The sequence below is a fragment of the Onychostruthus taczanowskii genome, unplaced genomic scaffold (assembly GCF_017590055.1).
Source record: "Onychostruthus taczanowskii isolate IOZ18803 unplaced genomic scaffold, ASM1759005v1 scaffold19, whole genome shotgun sequence".
Classification (NCBI taxonomy): Eukaryota; Metazoa; Chordata; class Aves; order Passeriformes; family Passeridae; genus Onychostruthus; species Onychostruthus taczanowskii.
The window spans coordinates 3514510-3537773 of NW_024499128.1; the positions used below are offsets into that span (position 1 = coordinate 3514510).

Below are 23264 nucleotides of genomic sequence, written 5' to 3' on the forward strand. Positions count from 1 at the left end.
AATGTCAGGCAGTCTGGGCCAGTGCTCTTAGTCTGGAAACTGTACAGACAGGACCAATTCAGCTTATAGATTTAAATGAAGATTTCTAGATTTAAATGAAGTTATGACTATAAAGTAGTGTAAGTGGTTTATTTTGGTTGGTGCACTAACAACTGGTTTTGTCCCAGTGCCTAGACTTTCAGGCAATAGCCAGTTTGCCTCCAGGAATCCACATCTTGCCAAGGTATCCACACCTTTGTGCTGTGCTTCCTGAAGGGTTCAAAGACCCTTCTCAGAATCTCAAAACTAAAAGAGGCTCATGACAAAATCCAAGGGTCATGGACCCTTACACCGACTGATCCAAATGTGCTTCCCTATGCAGTTATCAGCTGTGTCTGTTCCATTAAACCTTTGTAATAATTCTGCTTCAGTCTGGAAGAAAACAGGCAAATAAAGGCTTTGCCACTTCCAGTGCCTCGCTGTTTATCACAGGTTATCATCTCCAAAACAGTTACTTTGTGGATCTTCTCATATCCTAGACTATTTGGTGATAACGCAATCTATAACTGCTTAAAAAACCCTCTAGGACACTCAGAGTACCTTACCAAGTGTCTGCTACTGCTGGTAAGTCCCAGACACTTGCAGTGAGTTTCATGTCAAAGCATTATTAACAGACAGTATTAACTTCATGTTTCTTACTGTTACAGTCTGTCATGTTACTCCATTAATTCTGTAAGCTTGATTCTACAGCCTTGAAAACACAAGTCTTCTTTTTAAAACTGTTTTAAAACTTTACTTCTGCATTTCATTTTCTTTCATCTTATTACTTCAGAGAGGATTATTGCACATGTAAAAGAAATGGAAAATAAAATTTTCAATGTCATTATTTTATTTCAATGACTTTAGGATTCTTAGCTGTCTTTAGTGTTTGGAAAGGTAGTGGCTCATTTTATTCTTGTCTTTAGAAATTACAGGAAGAATTCTTTTCTTTGGTCTGTTTAGCTAAATGGCACAAACTTCCACGATGCCGAAGATAAGAACAGAACAAGTCAAGCAGTCCCTCCATTATTTTGAACACATTAAGAACCACATAAAATTAATTGTTGATGTAGCTGGGGTAAAAAACTAGTTAATGCCGAAGCAGCACAGATCCTATCACTTACAATACTTTTTAAAGATACAGTATAGCAAAGTAATGCCCATCTCTTGTTCTGAACAGAACACATAAGTAAAAACAAACATTAAAAAAAAATATCTTGACACAAATATTATAGATTGTTTTTGCAAGATTGTTTCCTGTGCTGCAGATGTTTACTTGCTGGGTGAAAAGCATAAAGGCAGGTTCACGGCTGATAGTGAATATTTCAATAATTTGGACTTTTTCCTTTTATTCCTTATGATTACAAAGGAGAAGTTTCATGGGGTTTTTGGAAATTACTTATGTGAAGTTGGGGGAGCGTTTTGAATGGATCTGTACAAACCCAAGTGTGCTGTGTGATTTGCACATCCAAAGCTTGGACCGGAGCAGATACAGAAGTCACTGGCTTGTTTCTCACATTATTTGCTCACACACTCAACCTCAAGTTAAGTCAAGGCACTCAACCTCATCTTAAAATATATGACTGTTTCTGCAAATGATGCAAATTTTTAAAAAAACCTTATAGGTAATAACTCCTCAGAGCATCAGTGGATCTTGCATTACTCAAGATGTTCTCTTGACACCATACATTTACTTCAACACACTAATTTTTTTCTCTGCTTACCCTGAAAGGTCTTCAACAAAGGACAAAGTAATCAGCTTCTGGTTCTACTACAGGAAGGAAGAATTTAATTTTACCTGTTCACACAAAAACTCAACTATTTCTCATCCAACATCATGGTAATATATCCCAAACTTAAACACAAGGTCAGACTGCTAATGTATTGAGTTTGCTAATACAGTACAAGAATTTGTTTTAACTTTATTTTCATGTACATTTTCAGAATATATAGAGTATAGAAAATTGTATATTTTAAAGGCATATAAGGTAGAAAAAAAACCCCTAAAATATGTTTGTCCTGCTGCAACTCTACTTCAGACTGATTTGTTCATTTGTGCAGAACATTCCTATCTCTTCTGTGTGGCATCATGCACATGCTGGTGCTTGTACACAAGTGGAGGTTCTGTGCATCAGAGTATTTGTTGTGTCTGTGCTTTTCACTTTATTAAAGGGACAGAGCTTTTACTGTGGAATTAAACTGTGTTCATATATATATCTACATCTTTATTTTAAATATTTGCTCTACAAATGACCTGAGCATTATCAAGGCAAGAAACTGAAGCATCTCTGCAAGTCAGTGGCATAAAAGATTAACTTAGAGTTCTTCAGGACTGTCATCTAGATATTAGAGCTTTAATCCATATTTGCTTGAAATTTTCCCTTATTGTTTCATGTTTTAGTAAATGTAGCAAAATGCCTAGCTAACAGTTTATCTACTTTCATCCTTAAACCTGCATCTATTTATTTAAGACAAATTCTGCTTGCTAGCAAGAACTCAGGTTTTGAACCTGAAATGTATTCAGCAAATTATAGAAACACTTTTTTAAAAAGTAGGGTAATAATTCTTGAAATTCAGAGCACTCCCACTAAGAGGAAAAAAGCCTGCCAAAATACTAGCATGATGCTAGACTGGGAAGAATCCCTTTTCTTCAAACTGGTGTGGGTTTTTAACTATTATTATTACTTTTACTGTGATGTCCTGCTTGCTCATCCTAATTTTTTAACAGTCTTATTGGGCTTTCTTTGCTCCCAAAAGTAAAGCAGCACATGCCAAAGCATTACAGGATGTTGAAGGAATGAAGATGGAACTACATGATCTGTCACTCGTGCTGGAGACAGTTCCTAAAAAGCTATGCACCTGGACTTTTACCTTCTGATAAATCAAGGATAAATCTGAAGAACTCAGATAGAATTTCATTATCTGATGTCTAATGTAGTAATTATTAACTTCATTAGAGCTACACTGCCTTATGATACTGAACTTTTTCTTCTTTGTGTAATACCTCATTCAAACCTATTTACATTTTTACTGCCTCTGTATTGGGTCAGCTGTAGTGAATATGAAATAAACAAATAAATTGTTAGAGCTTTTCAAAAGTCAAATCTGTACTTAAGCATCAAAGCTGTGACTAATCAGAACAGGCCACTTCATTCATTCTCCACACTGATCTCTCCAAAATCACCATCAGCCAAATGCAGTATTACACTGTTGAGCAGTTAAGCCTGGTATTAGAGCAAAGATTTAGCTCCCAAAATTACTGAAAAATAAAAACCACCAAGTCATTTTATCTTGAAACCTATCCTGGAATTCATAAGCATAGCAATTGCACTCTGATTTGTTTAGTAGCAGTGTTTAGTTCCAGTAAAATCCACAAAGGAATTTAAAATGAATTTTTTAAAGGCCAATTTCCTAATGGGCAGACTCAGGGAATGCTTTTGTGCAGGACACATTAACCATGAAATCACTACGTGATAAAAGCCCAGTGTAATAAACATGTTGAGTTAAGCTGTAAAAACCTAAATTTGGCATTGCTTGATCACTAGTCTGCTTAGAAATCTGCAGATGTGGGTCCAGTAATTCTTTTCTGTTTCCCTCTTCTCCCTCCCAGGAAGGCTGCCCAAGGCTAAGCTGAAGGGATCCAGGACTGGGGTGGGGAGCTCCTCACTGCCCCAGCTGTGCTGGGCCCAGCCTGAACAGGGAATTGGCTGATAAGTGCTCCCACCAAAGGCTCTGTGTGCTTAAATTAAATGTGAAACACAATCAAGAGAAACATTTGCTGGAGTACAAAAAGGGCTTGTTTACTTTTGCAAAGCAAGTGGTTTTAATAAAAACTTGATGACACTTACTGCACATTATAAAGAGCAGAACACTGGTCTTGCGCCAGGGCAGACGCTCTGAGTGCAGCTTTGGGCTTCAGAATTGTTTGCTTTTCATTGTCATCTGGGCCTTGGTTTTTTACACACCCTTCTACTGAACATATTTCAAAGGGATATCTGGTCCAGGAATACAGTTAGTATATTGCTAACAAATTAATTTGTATGGGCTTTATTTGTAATCTACTAGAGGCCAGGAACAAACTGTTAATGTCTAATAAAGGAAAACCATTTATGATGATGAAATATGTAAAAGAAACAACTTGGCTTTGTCTTGCTCCGACCCCTGACCTGGAGGTGCCAGGCATTTCATTTCACCTGCCTTCTTTTTTTTTTAATTCTGTTTCATATCAAGAACACAGTACATTTTTAGAGAAACAATACCTTTACTACAAAACCATGTAAATGATTATATACAAAATGGTTACTGGAATTTGGTTTTGTACTGCAGTGACAGAAATAACTAGGTGCTGACATTTATTTACGCTTCCTTAATACCAAGTACATCACTCCACTGATCAGGGTAAAGGCAAAGGCAATCCAAGCTAAGACAAAGGAATAGCCATATTGGCCTTTGGAAACTTCCATTACATATCCACGGCTCTGGTGCAGTTCTTCATGCCTGTCTGTGTAAATGGAAGCTGCAATCATAACACACAGACCTGCAGGAGGAAGAAAATAATAAAGGTCAGCATCTTAAAACATTATCAGTACACACATCTATTCACGGTCTCTTCTGTCAGCTGCTTCCACCAATGTCCTTTCTTTGCAGATGCTCGTTTTCCATCCTCAAACTAAACTGGAAGCATTTCAAGACATATTTTCAGTTTATTTGGCACGCTTTAAATTTGAAGTGCTGTTGTGTATCTATGTCATTTGCAGTGAACAGAAAACTATTCTGAACATCTGGGTAATTTTTAAGACTGACAAAAAATAGAAGTGAGTGCTTGCCTGTAACAATTAGAGAGTTATTTAGTATGTTCAAGAAGTTCAGCATCTCAAATTCTTTCCCTTCAAAGTTCAAATTACTTTATCCTGAGCAATGATGACATACATGTTTTAACTGTCTGTATATCACAGAATGGTGCACTTCCCTGTTTAAACAATTATGAAGGATAAGCTATGGCCTCAAGAGCACTACAGAGTCTCATGCAGCTTTTTCTGCTTTCCTACTTTCACAAAAATATCATTAAAGTCAAAAGGATTGAAAAATCACTCACATGACAGGAGCTGGATAACAGAGGTTAACACAAATCTTTCTCCTTGCTTTAGACGGAAGAGTTGAAGAATGAAAACCAGAAATGCCACACAGCAGAAAATCGTAGACAGGATCATGGTGGCCTGAACAGCCTGAATTGATTGATACTCTGCAAAAATAAAGCAGCCTTGATTAAAAATAGTTTCTCTCTTTGCCTTCTCCTGCAAGGCGTAAAGGGGCAGAGCCACGTTCCTTAAGCAGGCGTTCAGCAGATGCCGCAAAGCAGTTGTGTGTTGTGCTGCGTGTGTGTGCATTGCAGAGGCTGATTCTCCTCTGCTTCCTTGGTATTAATACAGCCAGTGGCTTAAAGACCTCTAAAAGCTTCTCATCAAACTGAGTGAAAACACTGAAGAGACTTCTGCCACACCCCACCCTTTGCTGCCATCAATGTCCTCGAAGCACAGTGAAACTGCCAGCTGTCCCAAACAGCTTCCAGATGCAGACCCCAGCCTCCCACCAGACCTGGAGACAGCTCTGTTGAGGAAGGTGCAGCCAGACATGATGTCCACCCTTGGCACTAGAGATTCCTCTCATTCAGGTTTTTCATCCTGTCCATTACTTCCCTGTAAGTGGGAGCTAAAGCAACCAATACCTTTGTAACCATGTGCAGCTGTGTAAATCTGCAGCCAGTGTAGGCAGGCTGGGCCACACAGCTGAGCTCTCCTCCAGCAGAGCCACGCTGCAGGCAGGAGCTCTGGGAGCAGCCACCCCTCACCTCCCCAGGGTGGGCACCTGACTGCAGTGGACACACAGTAATACAGAGAACAAATGCAAACCTTTAAATCTGGGTAGCTGAAATACCGTGTGGAGTGCTCACTGCACATTACAGGCCCTAAACCAACCTGATGCTAGGGAAACAAAATTACTTCATGGGTACAGACTTCTTCAAATTATTTACCTCTTGAATGTACGCACAGACTGAAAGTAGAGAAATAAACAGAATATTTGAGAATACTTTCAGTTTTTGTAAAGCAGGATATTACACTATGCTGTCTATTAACATAGACATTTCATTTCCTTGTGAAAGCTCCAGCTTGTGTTTTCTTCCACTTTTTCCCCCATTCTTGTACACAGTATCTTTAGGTTCTTCTCTGCAAGTTAAATTCTGAGGCAAATTCTATCACTTCAGATGACTTCACTGTTTCTACCTAATATTCTAAGAACTTGTTTGTAGTTTGTGTTTACTCTCTTGCACTGGTCTCCTAAGTGCACATGACAGAGCTTTCTGCTTTCCTCTCACAGAACCTGTTAGAACAGTTGCCTTTCCAAAATGAAAAACCAGTATTAAAGCTTTTAGAAGACCTGCCTAGTTAAGACATGCAGATTTTTGAAGAACTATAAAATTGCCCCTGTAAATTTCATAGCAATTTCACCAGATCTGCTGAAGGAACACAGACACAGGCATGGAGAGACACTCACCATTGAACTCATCAGTGATAGCCATACAAGTGCTCCTATTTGTGGTACACACTCTCCAGACATCTGTAGAAAAGTTATCTCCCACCCACCAGGCCTGCAAAATAAAAGTAAAGGGCTCTTACAGGGAGAAAAAACAAACAAAACCCACAAAACTCCTTTGTTGTCCGAGTGTCTACTGATTCGATACATCAGCTGTAACAATTTTCTGTTTATTTTTGATACTTAACCACTCAAATGAAATGTGAGATCTCATGGCATTTCAGAATAAATGGTATATAATTATCCACACATCATTCTCCTTTTAGACCTCTGTGAAGTAGGTAAGGGCTTCTTAAACATCCCAAAGCACAAGGGATTTCCACTGTTTGGGCAGAAATTTTGTATAGTCAGTGATTACTCACTCCTTGAGACACCTAGACAAGATGTGCTTTGTTTACCCAGACCCTGTTTAGGATGCACACCTCTCTGAAGGAACAGCATTTGCTAATTTGCAGGAAATAGCATCACCTGTGAAACAGAAGGCATTTATAGATGTTCTGGTTCCTGCCACTGAAGTGATTAATCTCAATGCAATGCAGCTGTGCTGAGGTACACTATGGCATCTGTCTGGTAATAGCTGACAAATTAAGATCCTCCTGTGGCATTTCTATTTTCAGGTTTTAACATTCAAGGCAAAATGGTACTGCAGCATCTGAGCAGATTTTTACAGTAGCCTGGAAAATGACAAGCACTCCACAAGTGGCATTTCCTCAGGAAACCCATTCCCATTCCAATAGCTACCCAGGCCTTTGTTTTGACTAGAGCTGCACAAAATATGACTTTTAAATACGATTCCTGGTAGGATCTGCTGCTTAAATAGACATTCCAGAAGCCTCAAAGCTTACTATGCAGCTTTGCAAACAATACTGCAGTTAAAACTATAATATATTATGGTAGTAGGCATATGGATAAACAGAACACTGTTTTAAGAAAAATAATTACTTTCTCAGATTGTCATTCATTTGTATTTTACGGTCCAAGTTCAATGTGTTATTTATCAGCTCTGAGCTCTATATAATACAGAGATACATAATATAAAGTCTAATAGAAGATGGATGTAAAGTTTAAGTTTTTAAATGTTTAAAGGTCGTTAATGACACAAAGCAGAGTGCATAGGCTTTTATTTCTGCAGTAAACTGGGTTGTATGTAGCAGATTTGAAATAAGATTAGGTTGCTTTGCTCATTGTCTTTGCTTTCTAAATATTCAAAGGAGCAGGGTAAGACAACCTGCTCCAGTGCTCGAATAATGACCTACTTCCATGGAACAATCAACCAGCTGACTAAAATGTAACACCTGAGTTTGTACACTTTTGCAATAAACAGTTGTAGGTAACACATAATCTCACTTGGAGCATGGTCTTCACTAAACAGTACTTTCAGCAGCAGAGTTTTTAATATCAAAACCTGTACATACATCAGACCTCATAGACAGATTCCAGTGCACAGACTTCTGATCAGGATAGTGGGCTGTTTTGGAAAATGGAGAACTCCATTAAAAGCTAGATATAAATTGGAAGGTAAATTCTTTTTGATCACAAAAATAAAATGGAAATTTGAAAACAATGCAACAGAAAATATTCTAAAGCTTTGTGCTGAAGCTACTTCAACTTAATGGACAGAGATACATTCATGGTATTTCTCATGATTTATCTGGGCATCTTGGACAAATACTTGTGAGGCAATGCACACCTTGACTGAAATTATCCCCACACATTAATCACGAGCTGTTTGACTTCACGTTTGACAGGAAAGGACAGTGGATTTTCTCCCCCTCCCTGCTTCATGTCCAGCTGAATCAAATCCCAGGGCTCCACCCTGTAAATAGCCTCCCTGGCCAAGTCTCTCCCAGGGGAGGGGATCTGTTGCCTTGAACTTACAGCATGATGCCATGGACAGCCTTATCCAGCAGCAACATGCATATCCAAGGCATTTTTGTTACAGAAAGGTCTTAGAACACCAGTGTGCCTAACAAACTGAGGTCCTCTCAGTAAACAAGTTGAAGACTAGAGAAGACAATCTCCATTTTTATGAAGCAAAGAAATCCCAGTGTGTTTGAGGGACAAGGAGAAGAAATGACACTCACATTGTCGATAGTTGAGATGAACAGCAGCGCTGCTGAGGTTATGTGAAACACAATAATGAAGGCCAGGAGAATCAGCATCCTTGCTCTGGGGAGGCTTTAGGCTGAGATAAATCTGTAGAACATAAGAAAGTATATGAACAATCTTTAAGAGCTGTCAGTGGATCAACCAGCAGTTCTGGTGCTGTTAGAGACCGTAACATCAGGTGCAGCTGGAGTCCACAGCACATCTTCTATCTCTGCAGATACTTAACTGGCATCACCGGTGTTAAAGTGAGTCACAACTTGAAATGAAGCCAAAAGCTACATTTTGCAACCTTCCAGCATGATGGCCACAGTGAATAAACACACAAAGAAGTTTCTTTCTGTGTGCAAGGCTGGAAAACTCCTTCACGTAAGCTTTTAGAGAAGTGCATTTCAAATTACAGCCACGTGTGCAGTGATGATAGTATTTCCACTGACTGCAGTAAGGTTTTGTTCCAACCATCCTTCTAAAGAAGGAAGGACCAGATTTCAAAAGGATGCTTGTAGAACAAAATGAAGTGCATCAAGAACTACCTCCTAGATTTAGCAACACCTATGTTGTACCTTAGGCCTCACGTCCTTTGTTCATAGAGTTGTAAGTTTTATCCACTGAATAATGACTAAAAACTACCACTCTCTTCAATGTGTTGCTCCCACTGGTTGGGCTGAATAAACCCATTAATTACATAATAATCCAGTTAGCTATTTTATGTTCAGTCACTTAATACTCTGTAGGCTACCTATTACCTTCATATCTTATTTAATCCACCTATTACAATATCACATCTCACATGTAAAAAATGATGTTCTTATATACAAGAGAATCAGAATCTGTATTTAACTGGAATCCCCAAGAAATCTGTGGGCACATAACAAATACGTTAGGGAAAACTACTGCTACTAATACACAGAAAAAATGTAATTGCTTGACATATCTATTTCTCCTCGGCCAGAAATTCTTGCCAATTAATATATGCTGTAAGGAATCTGCAGTCTTGCAGATCTTTGCAATTAAGGTGCACCACTCTGCATGTTGTCACTCATCAGTACATTGATGCATATTTCTCCCTTTCGTTTGCTTTGGACACATTCTATAATGTCAAACGATGCCACTCACATACACAGTAAATATCCAGAACAAAGGGCAGTTATGAATTTTAAGACTTCCATTATTTTTTTTTCATGTCTAATCCCTCTCTCCTACTGCCATTTACTGGAATCATGAACCACATGAATAATTTAACCAAAGAAAAGGACTACTCTAACAGCATTTTTAAAGCAGCTCCACTGGCACTCTCATTAGGGCAAATAATAACTACTCTGCAAAACTTTAACAAAAAGATAATTGACAGCATAATAACTGAGTGAATAGAGACCAGGAGTTCCAGAATAATCTTCTCCATCTCCACTGCAGTACAGAGTTGTAACAAGCTCAAAGGCAAATAGCATTGAAGTGCTTTTTTGAAAAATAAGGGGACAGCCTTATATCCATATCTAATGAATGGGAAATCCAAGTCAAACCCTAAAATAGGGAAAGCAGCTCCTCCAGTGTGTGTTCCTTCCCATATCCTCTCTGTTAAACTCTGCCTTCACGGCCACAAGGAAGAACAGAAAGTGGGAATTGCCTCCAGTGAGGTGATCTACGGTATGACTCAAGGTCTTTTGAATCCAGTTCCAGTTCCAAAAATGTCATTCATGGTTCTCTATCAAGCCTTGCATGAATGAAAGGAAGAAGACAGGAAAATAAGATATTTTGTGGGTTTGTATAATACCACATCAAAATATTTTCATTGTGATATATACCAGTCTTTGCACAGCACCCTCTTGTCTTGTGGCTGGTTTTTTTCTGAGGTTCATTTCTTGCACAGATGGTATCTAAGCATTCAATAATGCAACAATCATCTCCCATATAAGGAGAGAGAACCAAATTGTACTCGGTATTATTTTAAGAATAACAATACATCTTCATCTTATTACATGAAGTAACATAAAGTAAGAGAAACCAAAAAATGTAACCTAATTAAAACCAATCTTGCAAAAGCAAGACTTGCCAGCACAGAAGAACACACTTTATCTTTAATCAAGTGAATGGTTTTGTTTTACTGGTTTCAGCCATAAAGAGAAGTGTTTCAGACAGGATAGATTAACATGTATGGCTGGTGAGAAGAAGACATTTTTTGTCTTACCCAAATAAAGTCAAGATTAAATGAAAGAGATTTTTGTTTCGTCTCAAAAAAATAAAAAAAAAAATAAAAAAAAAAAAGACGGTAAGAAAGGTCTGATGGGTCTGTTGTTTCTTTTTTGAAGACCCTTCCTAACAACCATCTTCAGATTCTCCCTCCTGCCTTGCTGGCAGCTGCTCCCTTCACAAGCTGCTACAACTTCTGTGCACACAGCGCTAAACAATGACACATGGAGACAGGAATTAAATACACTGGGGGAAAAGAAGGAGACAGACCATTTCCAAGTAATTAATACCAGGAAAAGACAAGAACTGGTTATCCAATCTGTCATGCCTGAGCAGGATCCCAGAAGTGCACAGAACTCAATCACTCCTACAAACTTTCCCTTCCCATGGAGACACAGGAGTTTCTGTGGTTCACCCCAGCTTGAACAAGGAATAATGAAAGGAGTAGGGTTTCCAGAGAAACTCTCTGTGATTTGTGGGCAGGAAGCAAAGAGCAGCTCCCCTCTTCCAAGACGCAGCCAGCAACATTGCAGATGCTACTACAGAATCTGCATCCCTCTCTAGGCAGAAATTCTGGACTTCATCTCTCAGAAAGATCTACTAGTCCTTCTCCACTCCACACAATGCTGGAATTCAAAACCTTACAGTGCAGACTCAAGATTCTTCCACCTTCCTTCCCCAATCCTCTGAGGACAGCTTGCCTGGGAACCTCTCCTAGCAGCAGGCAGCTCCTTTCCTCTCCCTGTGAGCAAGGGAAGGACACGGTTACAGAGCACTGTTTGTGTTAACGTTCAGAATTCTTATTTTACTAACGTATTACTAACCAAACACCTTGGTAACATCCTATTCTGCACACTAGCTGTACTCTTTTTCTTATTTCCCATGAACTGCTTCCTGGGCAGAGTGATTTTTCACCTTCTCTCATTTGCAGTTGAAACACCATGCTCTCAGGTCAGGGTGATCGTGAATTTAAAGTACACTGCCTTTAGGCATGGATGAAGGCTGGGATGATGCAACAGATACTGCCCATCATTCCCCAAAGTGGCTTGAATTCTTTCAATAGTTTTTGCACACACACAAACATATGAGAAAAGCTTTTTGGACATACTACACTTACAATGATGGAGCCACCCTTCTCAGAAGTACATGATGAAAAGACTACAGGCAACAGTTACAAGTTGTAACAAGGAATATTCCAATTGTGAAAAAAGTATTAATTATATTCAATGAGCATGATTAAGTACTGGAATAAGGCCCATGAGGCTGTGGGATCTCCATTCTTGGACATCTTCCTGACTTGACTGAAGCAAGGCCCAGAATGTCCTGATCTAACCCCCTGCTTGGAGCCAGAGTCTGCACTAGAGACCTCCAGAGGCTCCTTCCAGCTCAGCTCTCCTGTCAATCTGTAGCTATTTCAGGAACCTCCCTGTACTATTCTCCAGCAAAGCTCTGACAAAAGAGAACATAATATTTGACTTAGCTCATCACATGTGCCATTAAAAACAGATTCGGGGGTTCCAGTAAGGATGACATTGGATGTCAACATTAATTCCTTCAATTGCAAGCCTCAGCATTTAATACCACTTCATAAGGTATGGTGTAAGGCAGAAGTGGACAGATACTGCTGAGCTACAAGTGCAGACTGCCACTGGATCTAGAAAGAGTAAGTTACAGGAATCCCACTGAACACATCCAGATTTGCTGTGGTAATAAGTTTCCCAAAAATGCTGTTAAGTTGCAGAATACTTACACAAAACACAATAAAACAGAAGGCCAGTTAGAGCAACAACACTTTTTTTTTTTTTCAGTTAGTGGAGAAATAATGCTCCAGTGCTACTACATTTTCAATGGGGAGGACAAATGCAGCAGTCACACTTCTCTTGAATCTCTTCAGTAATGCAGACTTTTGGAAGTAGTTTGCACTTGCCATGGGAGAGAGCCTGATGAGCTTTAGAAGAAGTGGCTAAGAAAGGCCTCTGCTATAATCTCATGGACATGCAGAGACAAGTATGTTTATACAGGATAAGACACTACAACCATCACAGAATTGCACAGTAAAGTAAGGTATCTAGGCCAGGGTTTCCAACATTTCTGAAATGTAGTGTTTCAAAACTGGATTGTCTCCCTATGTCATATCACACACAAAAACACACCCCCTGCAGAAAAGCCTCAGTTTATCTCCAGGAAAAAGTTTATCTTTAATGTCCATCAGTATGAAGAAACATGACTATTTAAGTTTTTGCTGCTGTTTAGTACAGCAAGTAAGCAAAAATGAAAATAGTCTTTGACAGCTCTTAGCAGAAGTTTTATCATTACTTTCCAACCCAGATGTCATCTCCACAACAAACACTTTGCTTTCCTCCCATGCAGTTCAACCCTGCTGCCAGGTTGTTTCTCATGTTTGTGCATACTCAATTTTTGTAACCAGCAATACATAGTGCAGTGTATTTATCCTGGGCTTATTTGCATTGGAAAGGCTGAAGCTCGCCCCCCAACACTGGCTGCTGCCCTCACTCCCTAAAATCAAGTCAGGGGTTTTTATCATCTTCATCTGAGCCCATGTCTGAGAAATCTTCCACACAGACACTCCTGGTTCATACCCTTAGAAGCACGGTGAAGTCTCTGCAGAATAGCTCCTGCTCTGCACAGACCAAGGCTGGGGGCGAGCAGACTCTCAACACCCACATTTAGTGTGCTGAAAAGACACACCCAAAACAAGGGGCAGAGGATCCTGCTAAACAAGTTACCATACCTGCAGCTCTCTGCACTGAGATGTTTCATTGCAACAAGAACAGCAGGTCTTTGGGCCATCAATAAGCATTCAGTTCAGCTGAACTTTCTTGAGGTCACTGGTGTAAAACTGAATCAAAGCAAACCTTAATTATCAATTCTTCTGCCCCTCAGTGCTATAATTAAGTCTGAAAATGTGAATTTAGATGAAAAAATCTGTATACTTGTAGCATGAGAAATCTGTCATCTTGTGATGCATCATAAGTTGTTTGGATTTACATGTTTTGCTCAGAGTTCTTGTGCCACATCTCATGGTGTCTCATGACAGAGAAGTCAGAAACTGGCTCACATTTTGCCTGTACGATTGTCTCTAAACTTGCACAAAATTCCCTGGTTTATGAAGAACAGACTGATACTGTTAACTTTCTTCTTTTTTTTTCTTTTATCAAGTATGAAGGGTTCTGTTTTTCTCGTGTGATTCTCAGAACTGGAACCAAAAGTGAAGTTCAGACAGCAGACTTTCTCCCAAGCCAGCAAGAGCTTTGAGGATTTCAACAATCCTCTAATGCCTAAATATCAAACAACATAAAAACGAGAAAATCAGGAAATGTAATACCAAGAGAATAATTACACCAGTTGAAACAACTTACTCCACTTTCTTTATTTCTTCTGTCTGAGTTAATTTAACTTGGGAACACCAACACTCTTCAAGTGCACATTCAAATTGTAACCTGTTTTCATGTTCATGTGTTACCCAGCTAACAGTCCATGTCCTCCTTCAACCAGCCAGCATGGAGACCTCCAAGAAGTGCTGGATGGCTCTGACTACACCTCTACAATACTGAATGGGGACCCAGGAGGGAAATGCAAAGTACAAGTAACAGCCAACACGGCACATGGGCTCCCACCCAGTTTCTTCCTGGTGTAAAGCTAAGCATGAAGAACAATGTGTGTTCAACATGAAATAACATTTCAAGTCCCTGCTTGATGCTGGCTTGGGAATCAAGAGGGCTACGTGTCCTGTGAGCCCCTAGATGGCACAGAGACCATCAGCTCTTTTTGTTTGCTTAACTGAGAACACAGTCAAGCCCACAGCTCTTTGTGCTACCTATTTTCTGTGGAAGGAAGAGAGCTTTTCACTTACACTTCCACCTGCTTTTCTAAGTCCTTCCTCACAAAGCAAGGAGAAGGAAATAAAGGAAATGAATCAAAGTTCCCTGCACTCAACCACTGAACGAAGGCAAAAAAAAAAAATCAATACAGCAAAAAATTAATCCATGCTCTTTTCTAGAGCTCCATTTGAATGACAACATGTATGGCTTTTTTAACACAAAGGCAGAAAATGAAGTAGTATCATCCTATCAGATCTAGATTTACTGGTGCCTTTGCAGCAGGCTGTGTTAAGACCCAGCAACCTCCAGCACAATTATAGCAGTCAGCTTGTTGTATTTTGATAGTGAAATACAGGGGCTTGGAGCAAAACCCACAAGACACAGTATGACCTAGTTTTTTTCTATTTTCTTTCAGAAAATCGTGCCTTGCAACCAAAGCCCTGAGGTCTGCTCTTTGTGTGCACCACAACTAATACAAATGTACACGTATAGCTTAATAAAACCTTTTGTTTTCATGGTGTTTGGTTGTCTGTCCATCCTGCTGGCACTGGTGGGACTGCCAGAGCAACAGTAGACTTAGAGTGAAGAAGTTTGTGTGCCTGACCTCCCTATCACCTGTGTGTGTTCAAGCACCCTTTCAGCTCTTTCTCAAAAAATTTCATAAACACTAAATCTGGCCTCCTCTTCAGAAACCTCACCAGTTACCAAAAGTGAAAGAGATTGTGATTACAGGTGGGTCTGGCAGATCATCTCCAGACTTCCTCCCTTCTCACCCTGTCCTCTTCATTAGATCTATGCTACCAAGCCAGAACTCCAAAGTCTAGGAAATTCTAACCCTGCTGTTCCATACATTTCCAAACAAAACCAAGAAGCCAACTGCAGCAAAAATGCAACATGCTAGCTTTGAGTATGGAGACCAAAAGAAGCAGATGTTTCTAATTTCTTAGGAATGCTTTTAATAAAATTTTGACCTAGGGATGCCAGCATTGCTGCCACTTCTGTAACTCTGTCAGTCATTTATTTGCAAACAAGTTTGGACTGGGTTTAGACTTGCCCTACCACTCCTTTCACTATGGCCCTGCTGTGTGCACTGCACAGGAAAGTCACTCTGCCATGAAGCCTTTGTGGTCAGACTCAGCAGAAGAAAACCAGCAGGACCTATGGGAACACAGGGACACAATGCCCTGTTGTGGGGTGGGGAAGTGTCACTTACCAGGAAAATGAGCCCTGTGACTCATTTTCAGCTTACCTGAAAATCCTAAAAAATAGCCTGAAGCTTAAAAACTTCAAGATAGATGTATTCAAATACTCCAGCAAAATCTGGAAGAGACATTACTAGCCACTATATGCTGAGAAGACAATTTAGCAGGTACAGAAGTCAGCTGCCTACACAGACAGACACATTTGAATAAAAGTCTTTAAGACTTCATCTTCTCAAAACTGCTTTTTAGAGGGTTTTGTGCAGTCAGCAGAAAGAGAATGTTTTTCCTCTTCCAGCAGCACAAATCACACAATCCTCAAAAGTAAATATTTTACACATTCTTCTCTCTCCCAAAATCACTTTTATACTAGATAATAATAGTCTCATATTTAAGATGTTCTATATCTGTATCTAATCCCAACCCAATCCACAGTGGTGTAAGGTAGGCTGACATGTTACTAAATAACACCTAAAAGGGCTGCAATTAATCTCTGATTCCCATCATAGTCATCCACTCTTCCACCTTCAGTTTATGCTGAGCATCATATGCCTTTGGCAAATGTTAACAAAACAGCCTTTAATCAAAGACACCCCATGGTTCAAGGGATTTCTCAAAGGGCACATATTGTTTGAGAAAACCCAACAGTAATTTGAAAGGAGTAACTGCTTGTGTATTGCAGTTTCTGGTTTCTTACAAAACATAAAAGTACTCTGTCAGCTTTCACAAAGGCATGTGCAAAACATGTTATAAAATGTTTGTAACCTAACTATGTATGGGTAGAGCTTAACTGTATTCTTAGAAAATTAAAGAAAGCACGCATCATTTCAGATGTTCAATGCATGCTCTCTGTTCAGCTAGTTTGCTTGCTGTGCACTAGATACACTTCAATGTAAACAAAGCTGTGGTGCACATTAAAACCTTCTTAACAATCAAGCTGGTCTAAAAGTACTTAAAGCTTGTTTCTTCCTAAGCTTAACAAGACAAGAACCTCTTATTCTCACTTGCTCATTTTCAAAGATCAAGACAGAACAGGGATATACTTGCTTGTAGGTAAAGGCAAACACATGGAAGGAAAAAGAGCTGTTTAACTTAGAGATGAAAATATATGGCTTTAAATCAGGTGTGAGCACATTTAGGATGTAAATTACAACTCTTAGAGCTGTCATATTCTGGAACAGCCTTCCAATCACCACAGCATAGGAAAAAGAGAGCTTCACAAAAGGATGTCCGTGATGCAGGGACTGTGCTAGCAGGGTGACAGACCCACTGTCCTGAGGGGACCCTGCAGCTCTGCTCTCCTGTGAAGCCTCCCAACAATTTCACTGAGGTCTCTGTGCATTCCACAACATCTTTTTGCATGATACCCGTGCCCTTGGCACTCAGCTGAATCCCCTGCCAGGCTCCAAGGGCTGCTGGCAGTGCTGGCAGGGCAGGCTGTTGGGCAGTGCAGTGACACCGTGCTGACCATGACACAACCAGCTTGAGGGACCTTTTGTTTCTCAGGTGGGCAGCAAAGCTCCCAAGAGTGAGCACGGCCTGTGCCCCCTGTCTGAGGGTGACCTAAGGGCCACCACTGCCTGCCAGCCCCCCAGGGCAGGGGTCAGCAAGCAGAGAGCCCTTTGCAGCCTGCTGGCACAGCCCTGCCTGTGGCTGGGGAGCAGCGGCTCCATGGAGCTGGGACAATGACACGGGCTGTCCCAGTAAGCTATTCAAGCTATGGGAACCCTCCCGGGAACCTGCTCCTGAAACAAACAGCTGAACTGAGGTGTGGCCTGGCCTCACCCCTGCTCAATCACTGTGTGGACACATTTCAGGGTCGAGGCTGTTTCTGTTCAATACCTTGGCAGGGCAGGGAGTGACAGACCAAGTAAAATACCAGACCTTTGTATCACGTTGACAGATAAAATGTGTCCTCAGTCAATGAAAAGGGTAAAAAAAAAAAGCACACCTGCAGCACTGACTACAAATTAACATAGTTCTGAGCGCACCTCAGACCCTGGGTTCTACTGACTACAGACTGCTGCTTATCCAGAGATTACTCCAGATACAACAGAACAGCTCGAGTGATTTATGATGTTCCACCTAATTTACCAACAAACAAAGGCAGAAAAGGTCTGTCTTTCCAGATTGAAAGCAATGCATTTAATTCCGTAGAAATAAAAGCTGATATTGTTTTAACTTTGGCAGATGCTCTGTGGAAATTGCTAGCAATTAAATGTGTTGCATTCACTGTTGTAAAATTTTCAAACTGCTTGTTTTGATTTGGCTTTGACTTGCTCTGTGTTGAGAAATTTTGGTTTTAGTTATTTCAGAGTTTACACATCATCTATCAAGAGTGTGAAAACACATTTCTATTGGTGGTACAACAGTTGGTTATAAAACAAAAAGCTTAAAATCTCCACAACTACTACTTTGTTTGACAGCAACACTGTAGCACAGGATTACACTGAATACTCTGCCTACCTCCAGAATGCAATTTTTACACCATAATTTGTAATCAGTGCAATTAAAGTTGCCATGTGGACTCTACAAGTCCAAGTAAAAGGATTTCTATGCCTTGTTTGAGCACACTCAGTGCACAGCTCCTCTACACTGGCTGCTCTATGGGAACAGCCCAGTCCCCCCAGCCCTGGGTCACTCTGCCCTACCCTGCAGCTGCCTCGACCAGGCTGGACAGTGCCTGGGTCACTGCACACCACAGTGCCAGGTAAGGGCACACCAAGCACCCTGACAGATGGGCTGGCTCAGCCAGAGCCCCTCAGCTGTACACAGACTGTTTTGCAGGCTCTGGACTTGGGTTTGTTTCTGCTTTTGAACTAAACAGCGGGTTTGTTCTTCAGTGGACTGAGCAATGCAAGCCCTGGAGAACAGGTGAGTGTGCAGAGCCCACCTGGCAGCACAGACACCTCAGCAGAGACATCCACGGCCTTTGGAAGGTCTCCTGTCTGGAAGAAGGCCAGAATTTTGATCTATTTCAGGACACTAAACACCTGCATCAGACAGCTGAGGGAGTGTTCCTACTGCCCACCTTGGCCGTTTGTGGCCCATGCAATTCCAAACACAGCACGGTGTTTAACAATCAGTGAAGCAAACCATAAATATATATCCTATAGCCATCTCTGAGGGGTATTTGAGTCAGTCCACTTTCTACCCCACCTACAGACTCCTGTGAAGATCTCTACACAGCCAGAGGGCTGTATTTTAAGGTCACACCCAAATTATGAGGCTTCACCTGGCATGCACATACCGTCATTAAACCTGCCCATGAAACTTCACCGGCAAAATAAAAAGGTGTAATTACATTTTCCCCATTCAGTGGAGAAATAATAATTCCTTTGATGGATGAATTCAGACCATCAGGCTTTCTCTTGAGTCTCACCCAGCAAGATGTATTTTCTAATAATTATGATGCTTATCTTCCTAATGAAGTCATAAGCATCACCTGACATTTTGAGATATATTTTATGAAATTATCTACTCTCTAAAAAAGTAAAGTTTTTAACAAAAAACCAGCAAAAACTGAAACTCCACTGCAAAGATCATGGTTTGCTTTGAGCATCCAAAAAACAAGCAAACCCTAACAAACACTGAAGAGCTCCATGAATGGAATTCCTTAGCGCTGTGCTGATGTTCCCCCTGCATTCCCTCTGAGACCAATGTGATTTCAATAAAAGCTGTGCATTCCTTTCTACTTTCAAATTTGGCTGTGCTGAAGTATCGCATGGATTTTACATACAGTGTTTGTTTCACTTCAGAGTAAATCGCTTTCTTATTAGTTCCTGTATAACACAGTGCCTCATTCTGCAGGGTCTTCTTCCAACAGGAACATGGAGGAGGACCTGGAAAGTACATCTGCCAGCTAGCAGTATAAAAGACCTTGTCCCCAGAGACCTACTTATCTCTTTAATTAAACACATTCTTGTCCTGATTTATGTGGGGATGTCATGACTTACATGATGTTCAAGACGCAAATTGAATGTGAAGTGCCAGTGGAAAATCAAAATATATTCAAGTGAAAAGGGAAGAGTCTCCTTGTGCTGCCACAGATCTCATTTTTAAATGACAGGGAAACAGCATTATGAAAGGAGACAGCCTACACCTAATATACTTAGCAAAAGTAGAGGAAAGTCTTGCTTCTCTGAATACCCATATGGGACTCATCAGTACAACATTCTTCTAATCACTGAAGGAATGTCAAACCTGACATGGGAAACAACCTTGAGACAAACAAGACAGCAAAATAAAAGCCATAATAATAGAAGTAAAAGAAAGACACAAGGCAACTGTGAAGTAGGAGATGCTAATAAATGAAGAGGAGCCAAGTGCATTAACTGAAAGTGGGTGTAAGATAGAGATGTTAATTTCTTCTAAACAATGTTGGCCAGCAACAATAACTCCAGCATCTATGAACTGAGACAGAATCTTTGTCTACGATAATAATATTGCAGCAGCCTTCAGTCTTGACCTGCTCAGTCTGTTGAACAACTTCCTTTATTAACAAGGTTTTAAATCTGTGTAATCAAATAAAACTGTTTTTCCTCACTGGCAAATCCACAGCATAATCAGCACTGTTTGTATGTTTACGATAGAAGTCTTTCCAGACCACAAACACAGAATACAACACCAGCAGTGTCTTGTCTACTGATTGGATGTTGTTTTTATTTGAAATTACATTAACACACCATTTTTCTTCCCAAATGAGCATACTAACAAGAAACTGATCACCATGAAGAGTCTTCATGATATTGCTGCATTTCAACTCCAGTTACTGTTGATAGCTATTGGCAGAGCAATTCCTGGATTCCTGGCTGGGCAGACAGCTACCTGGTAACATCCCTGTCAGCCATGCAGCTGGCCTGATACAATCTGTACACATCTTTATTCAGCATGGAGGATGAATCTTCCCTCAGGTATCCCAACAGTCTATTTCCTAACTCAACTCTACAAGTTCACAAAGAGGTTCAGAGAACAGCAAGAGTTCCTTCTTTCAATGTCTTTGAAGCAAAGGTGAAGTCCTTAAATCTTATGCTGAATAAAGTCATATCAGCTTCTGGTGGCCATGTTTACCACATGCCTTTGTTTCCACTCCCACTTTGATTTCACCAGCTGTGGCAAGTACCTGTACCCCGGCTGCATTCCTTAGGATGGCATTTGTCACACACTCTCTTACAAAAATGTTGCTGGGCTCTGCAGCAAACTGCAATTCCCGTTTCTCCCCCCAGTGAAACTCAGGCCCAATAGTCCCCTACCATTTGTGTGGATTCCTGCCTGCCCACACCTGCAGCCATCTGGCACCTCAGTCCCAGCAGCCCAGCCTCACAGCTCTTTCCTGAATTACATGGACAGCAAAGCCTTCAACATCCGAGAGGAGGTCTGGATGAAGGAGTCACTATAAACTATTTTTATTTGATGGAAAAAACATCTGCTCAGGCAGGCAAGAAGGCTTATTTTATATAGCTAACACACCAGCACTGTATATACAGAGTCTGTAAGTAAATGAAGAGAAAGAGCTACATTTTGTTTTCCTGATGATGAGCCAACCATAGCTGTTTACTCCCAAAGTTCCTAAAGAAAACGCCAAAAGAATTCAGTGTGGATTTCACAGCTACTTAGTGCATTTCTCCACAGCCCTGCATCAAGTCAGAGGATACTACTAAGATGCTCTACAGCAATAATTACTGATCATTTACATACTGTTCCCAACTGCCGTGAGGAGGGAAAAAAAAAAACAAAAAAGACCTTCCTGCACTATGTGAACAAAGTATTCCTGTCAATAAATTAAAAGAGAGGCTGAACTGCAGGTTTCTTGATGGCAGCATTCTGTGGGCAAGACCAAGTCGTGGATAAGCCTGCTAAGGAACAGATAGCAGTGTACAGTTCTTCCTAGAAATGTCCAAACAAGGAGCTGACCTCTCAAATTCAATACTCAATATTGCAGACAACCCACGATACTGAGAGCTGCCTGTCCAGTATCTGGCACACAACATCCCCGAGGTAAGTGGGGCATTACCTATAGATAAAAACGACCCGTGAGTGAAACTGCAGTTTGACTCAAGCAGGAAAACGTTTAATGCTGGCCAAAACTTCATAAACCGAAATCTGCACTGAATTACATCTAAGTGTATTTTCCCTCCACTGTCGGGGGGAAAGCTGCCAAGAGCTGCTACAACGTTACTGCAACACACGCGAACTCCGCTGAGAGTTCATTACAGAAAAGAACAGAAAGAAACTATCCCGTGAAGAACGCGAACTTTCTGCTGGCTTGGCCCAGCCTGGCCTCACTGGCGAGAGCCTCTCGGCCCGCCCCGTCCCGCTCCCGGGGCGAAGGAGCGGGGCCGGGGCTCGACGGGACCGGGACCGCTCTCTCCGGCCGGCGCAGCACCGCAGCCACCCAAATGAAATGTGCTTCGTAGTAAACAAACGCGTGCTTTTAATTTTTCCCTGTTTCTGGCGGGTTTCTTCCTCCCCTGGCCGCCGAAGCTGCCCGCTCCCCCCGCCGCCGCCCCGCTCCCCCCGCGCCCCCCGCCCGGCCGAGGCTACTCACGGGCGCGGGCCGGCGGGCAGCTCTCCGGGGCTGCGACCGTCTGGCGGCGGCGGCGGTGCCTCCGCCCGCCCTCCTGCGGGAATGATGTCAGCGGCGGCTGGGTGTGGAACCAGAAGGGCTTTCAAAAGTGCCCCCCGGCCGCTGGCGGCGGGAGAGGGGTGTGAGCGTGTGTGTGTGTGTCTGCGAGAGTGTGCGGGCGCGGAGGGCGGGAGGGACGGACGCACGGACGGGGCGCGCACAGGAGAAACTTTCCCCGCCCGTTCCCACTCGGCGGCGGGCGGGTATCCAGGCGCGCCGCCGCCCGGCCCTCCCCAGGGGCGCTCGGCCCGCCGTCCCCCGCGGCCGGGGCCGGGCGCACGGGATGCCAGCGGCCGGGCGCTCGGCCCGCTCCCCGGGCGGCCCCCACCCTCCTTCTGGGCTGAGCCTCACGGAGGAGTGACCGCTCCGCACCGAGTGCGGGAGGCGGCGGGACCCTGTCCCGCGGAGCTGCGCACAACGGGGGGCGGCGGTGCCACCCGTCACCGCGGGCAAGGACGGACGGCTGCTACCCGGTGGTGGCTGGGCTTTTCCCGGGAGGGACAGGGCGAGGCCCAGGGCGGAGCCCTCTCACGGGAGCCATAGAGGGGGAAAGCAGCCGCGATTCCCAAAGCGTCCGGGGCAGCTGCGGCGGCCGCGCCCGGCGGGGAGCCCGTCCCGGGGAGGGGGCCGGGCAGGCGCCATTTCCCGCCGGCCGCGCTCGAGCCGCTCCCGCCCCTCAGCGCGAGTCTTCATGAT

General features: G+C 42.1%; 1 protein-coding gene across 1 annotated transcript; it reads right to left on the minus strand.

Moving 5' to 3' along the window:
• Positions 1-775: 775 nt before the first annotated feature.
• Positions 776-22838, minus strand: EMP2 (epithelial membrane protein 2). Its single transcript, XM_041401831.1, has 5 exons — positions 22491-22838; positions 8694-8805; positions 6571-6664; positions 5114-5260; positions 776-4555 (listed from the first exon to the last, which is right to left on the minus strand). Exons 2-5 carry the CDS (start codon positions 8769-8771, stop codon positions 4371-4373), a joined length of 504 nt encoding a protein of 167 aa, XP_041257765.1. The 5' UTR covers positions 8772-8805; positions 22491-22838; the 3' UTR covers positions 776-4370.
• Positions 22839-23264: the final 426 nt, after the last annotated feature.

Excerpts from the sequence above, each read along its gene's own strand:
- EMP2 (XM_041401831.1), bottom strand. The coding sequence starts at position 8,771 with ATGCTGATTCTCCTGGCCTTCATTATTGTGTTTCACATAACCTCAGCA. Across the intron at positions 6,665-8,693 it reads TCATCTCAACTATCGACAAT|GCCTGGTGGGTGGGAGATAA; the intron begins GTGAGTGTCATT and ends TTTATTTTGCAG. Across the intron at positions 5,261-6,570 it reads TATCACTGATGAGTTCAATG|AGTATCAATCAATTCAGGCT; the intron begins GTGAGTGTCTCT and ends TTATTTTTGCAG.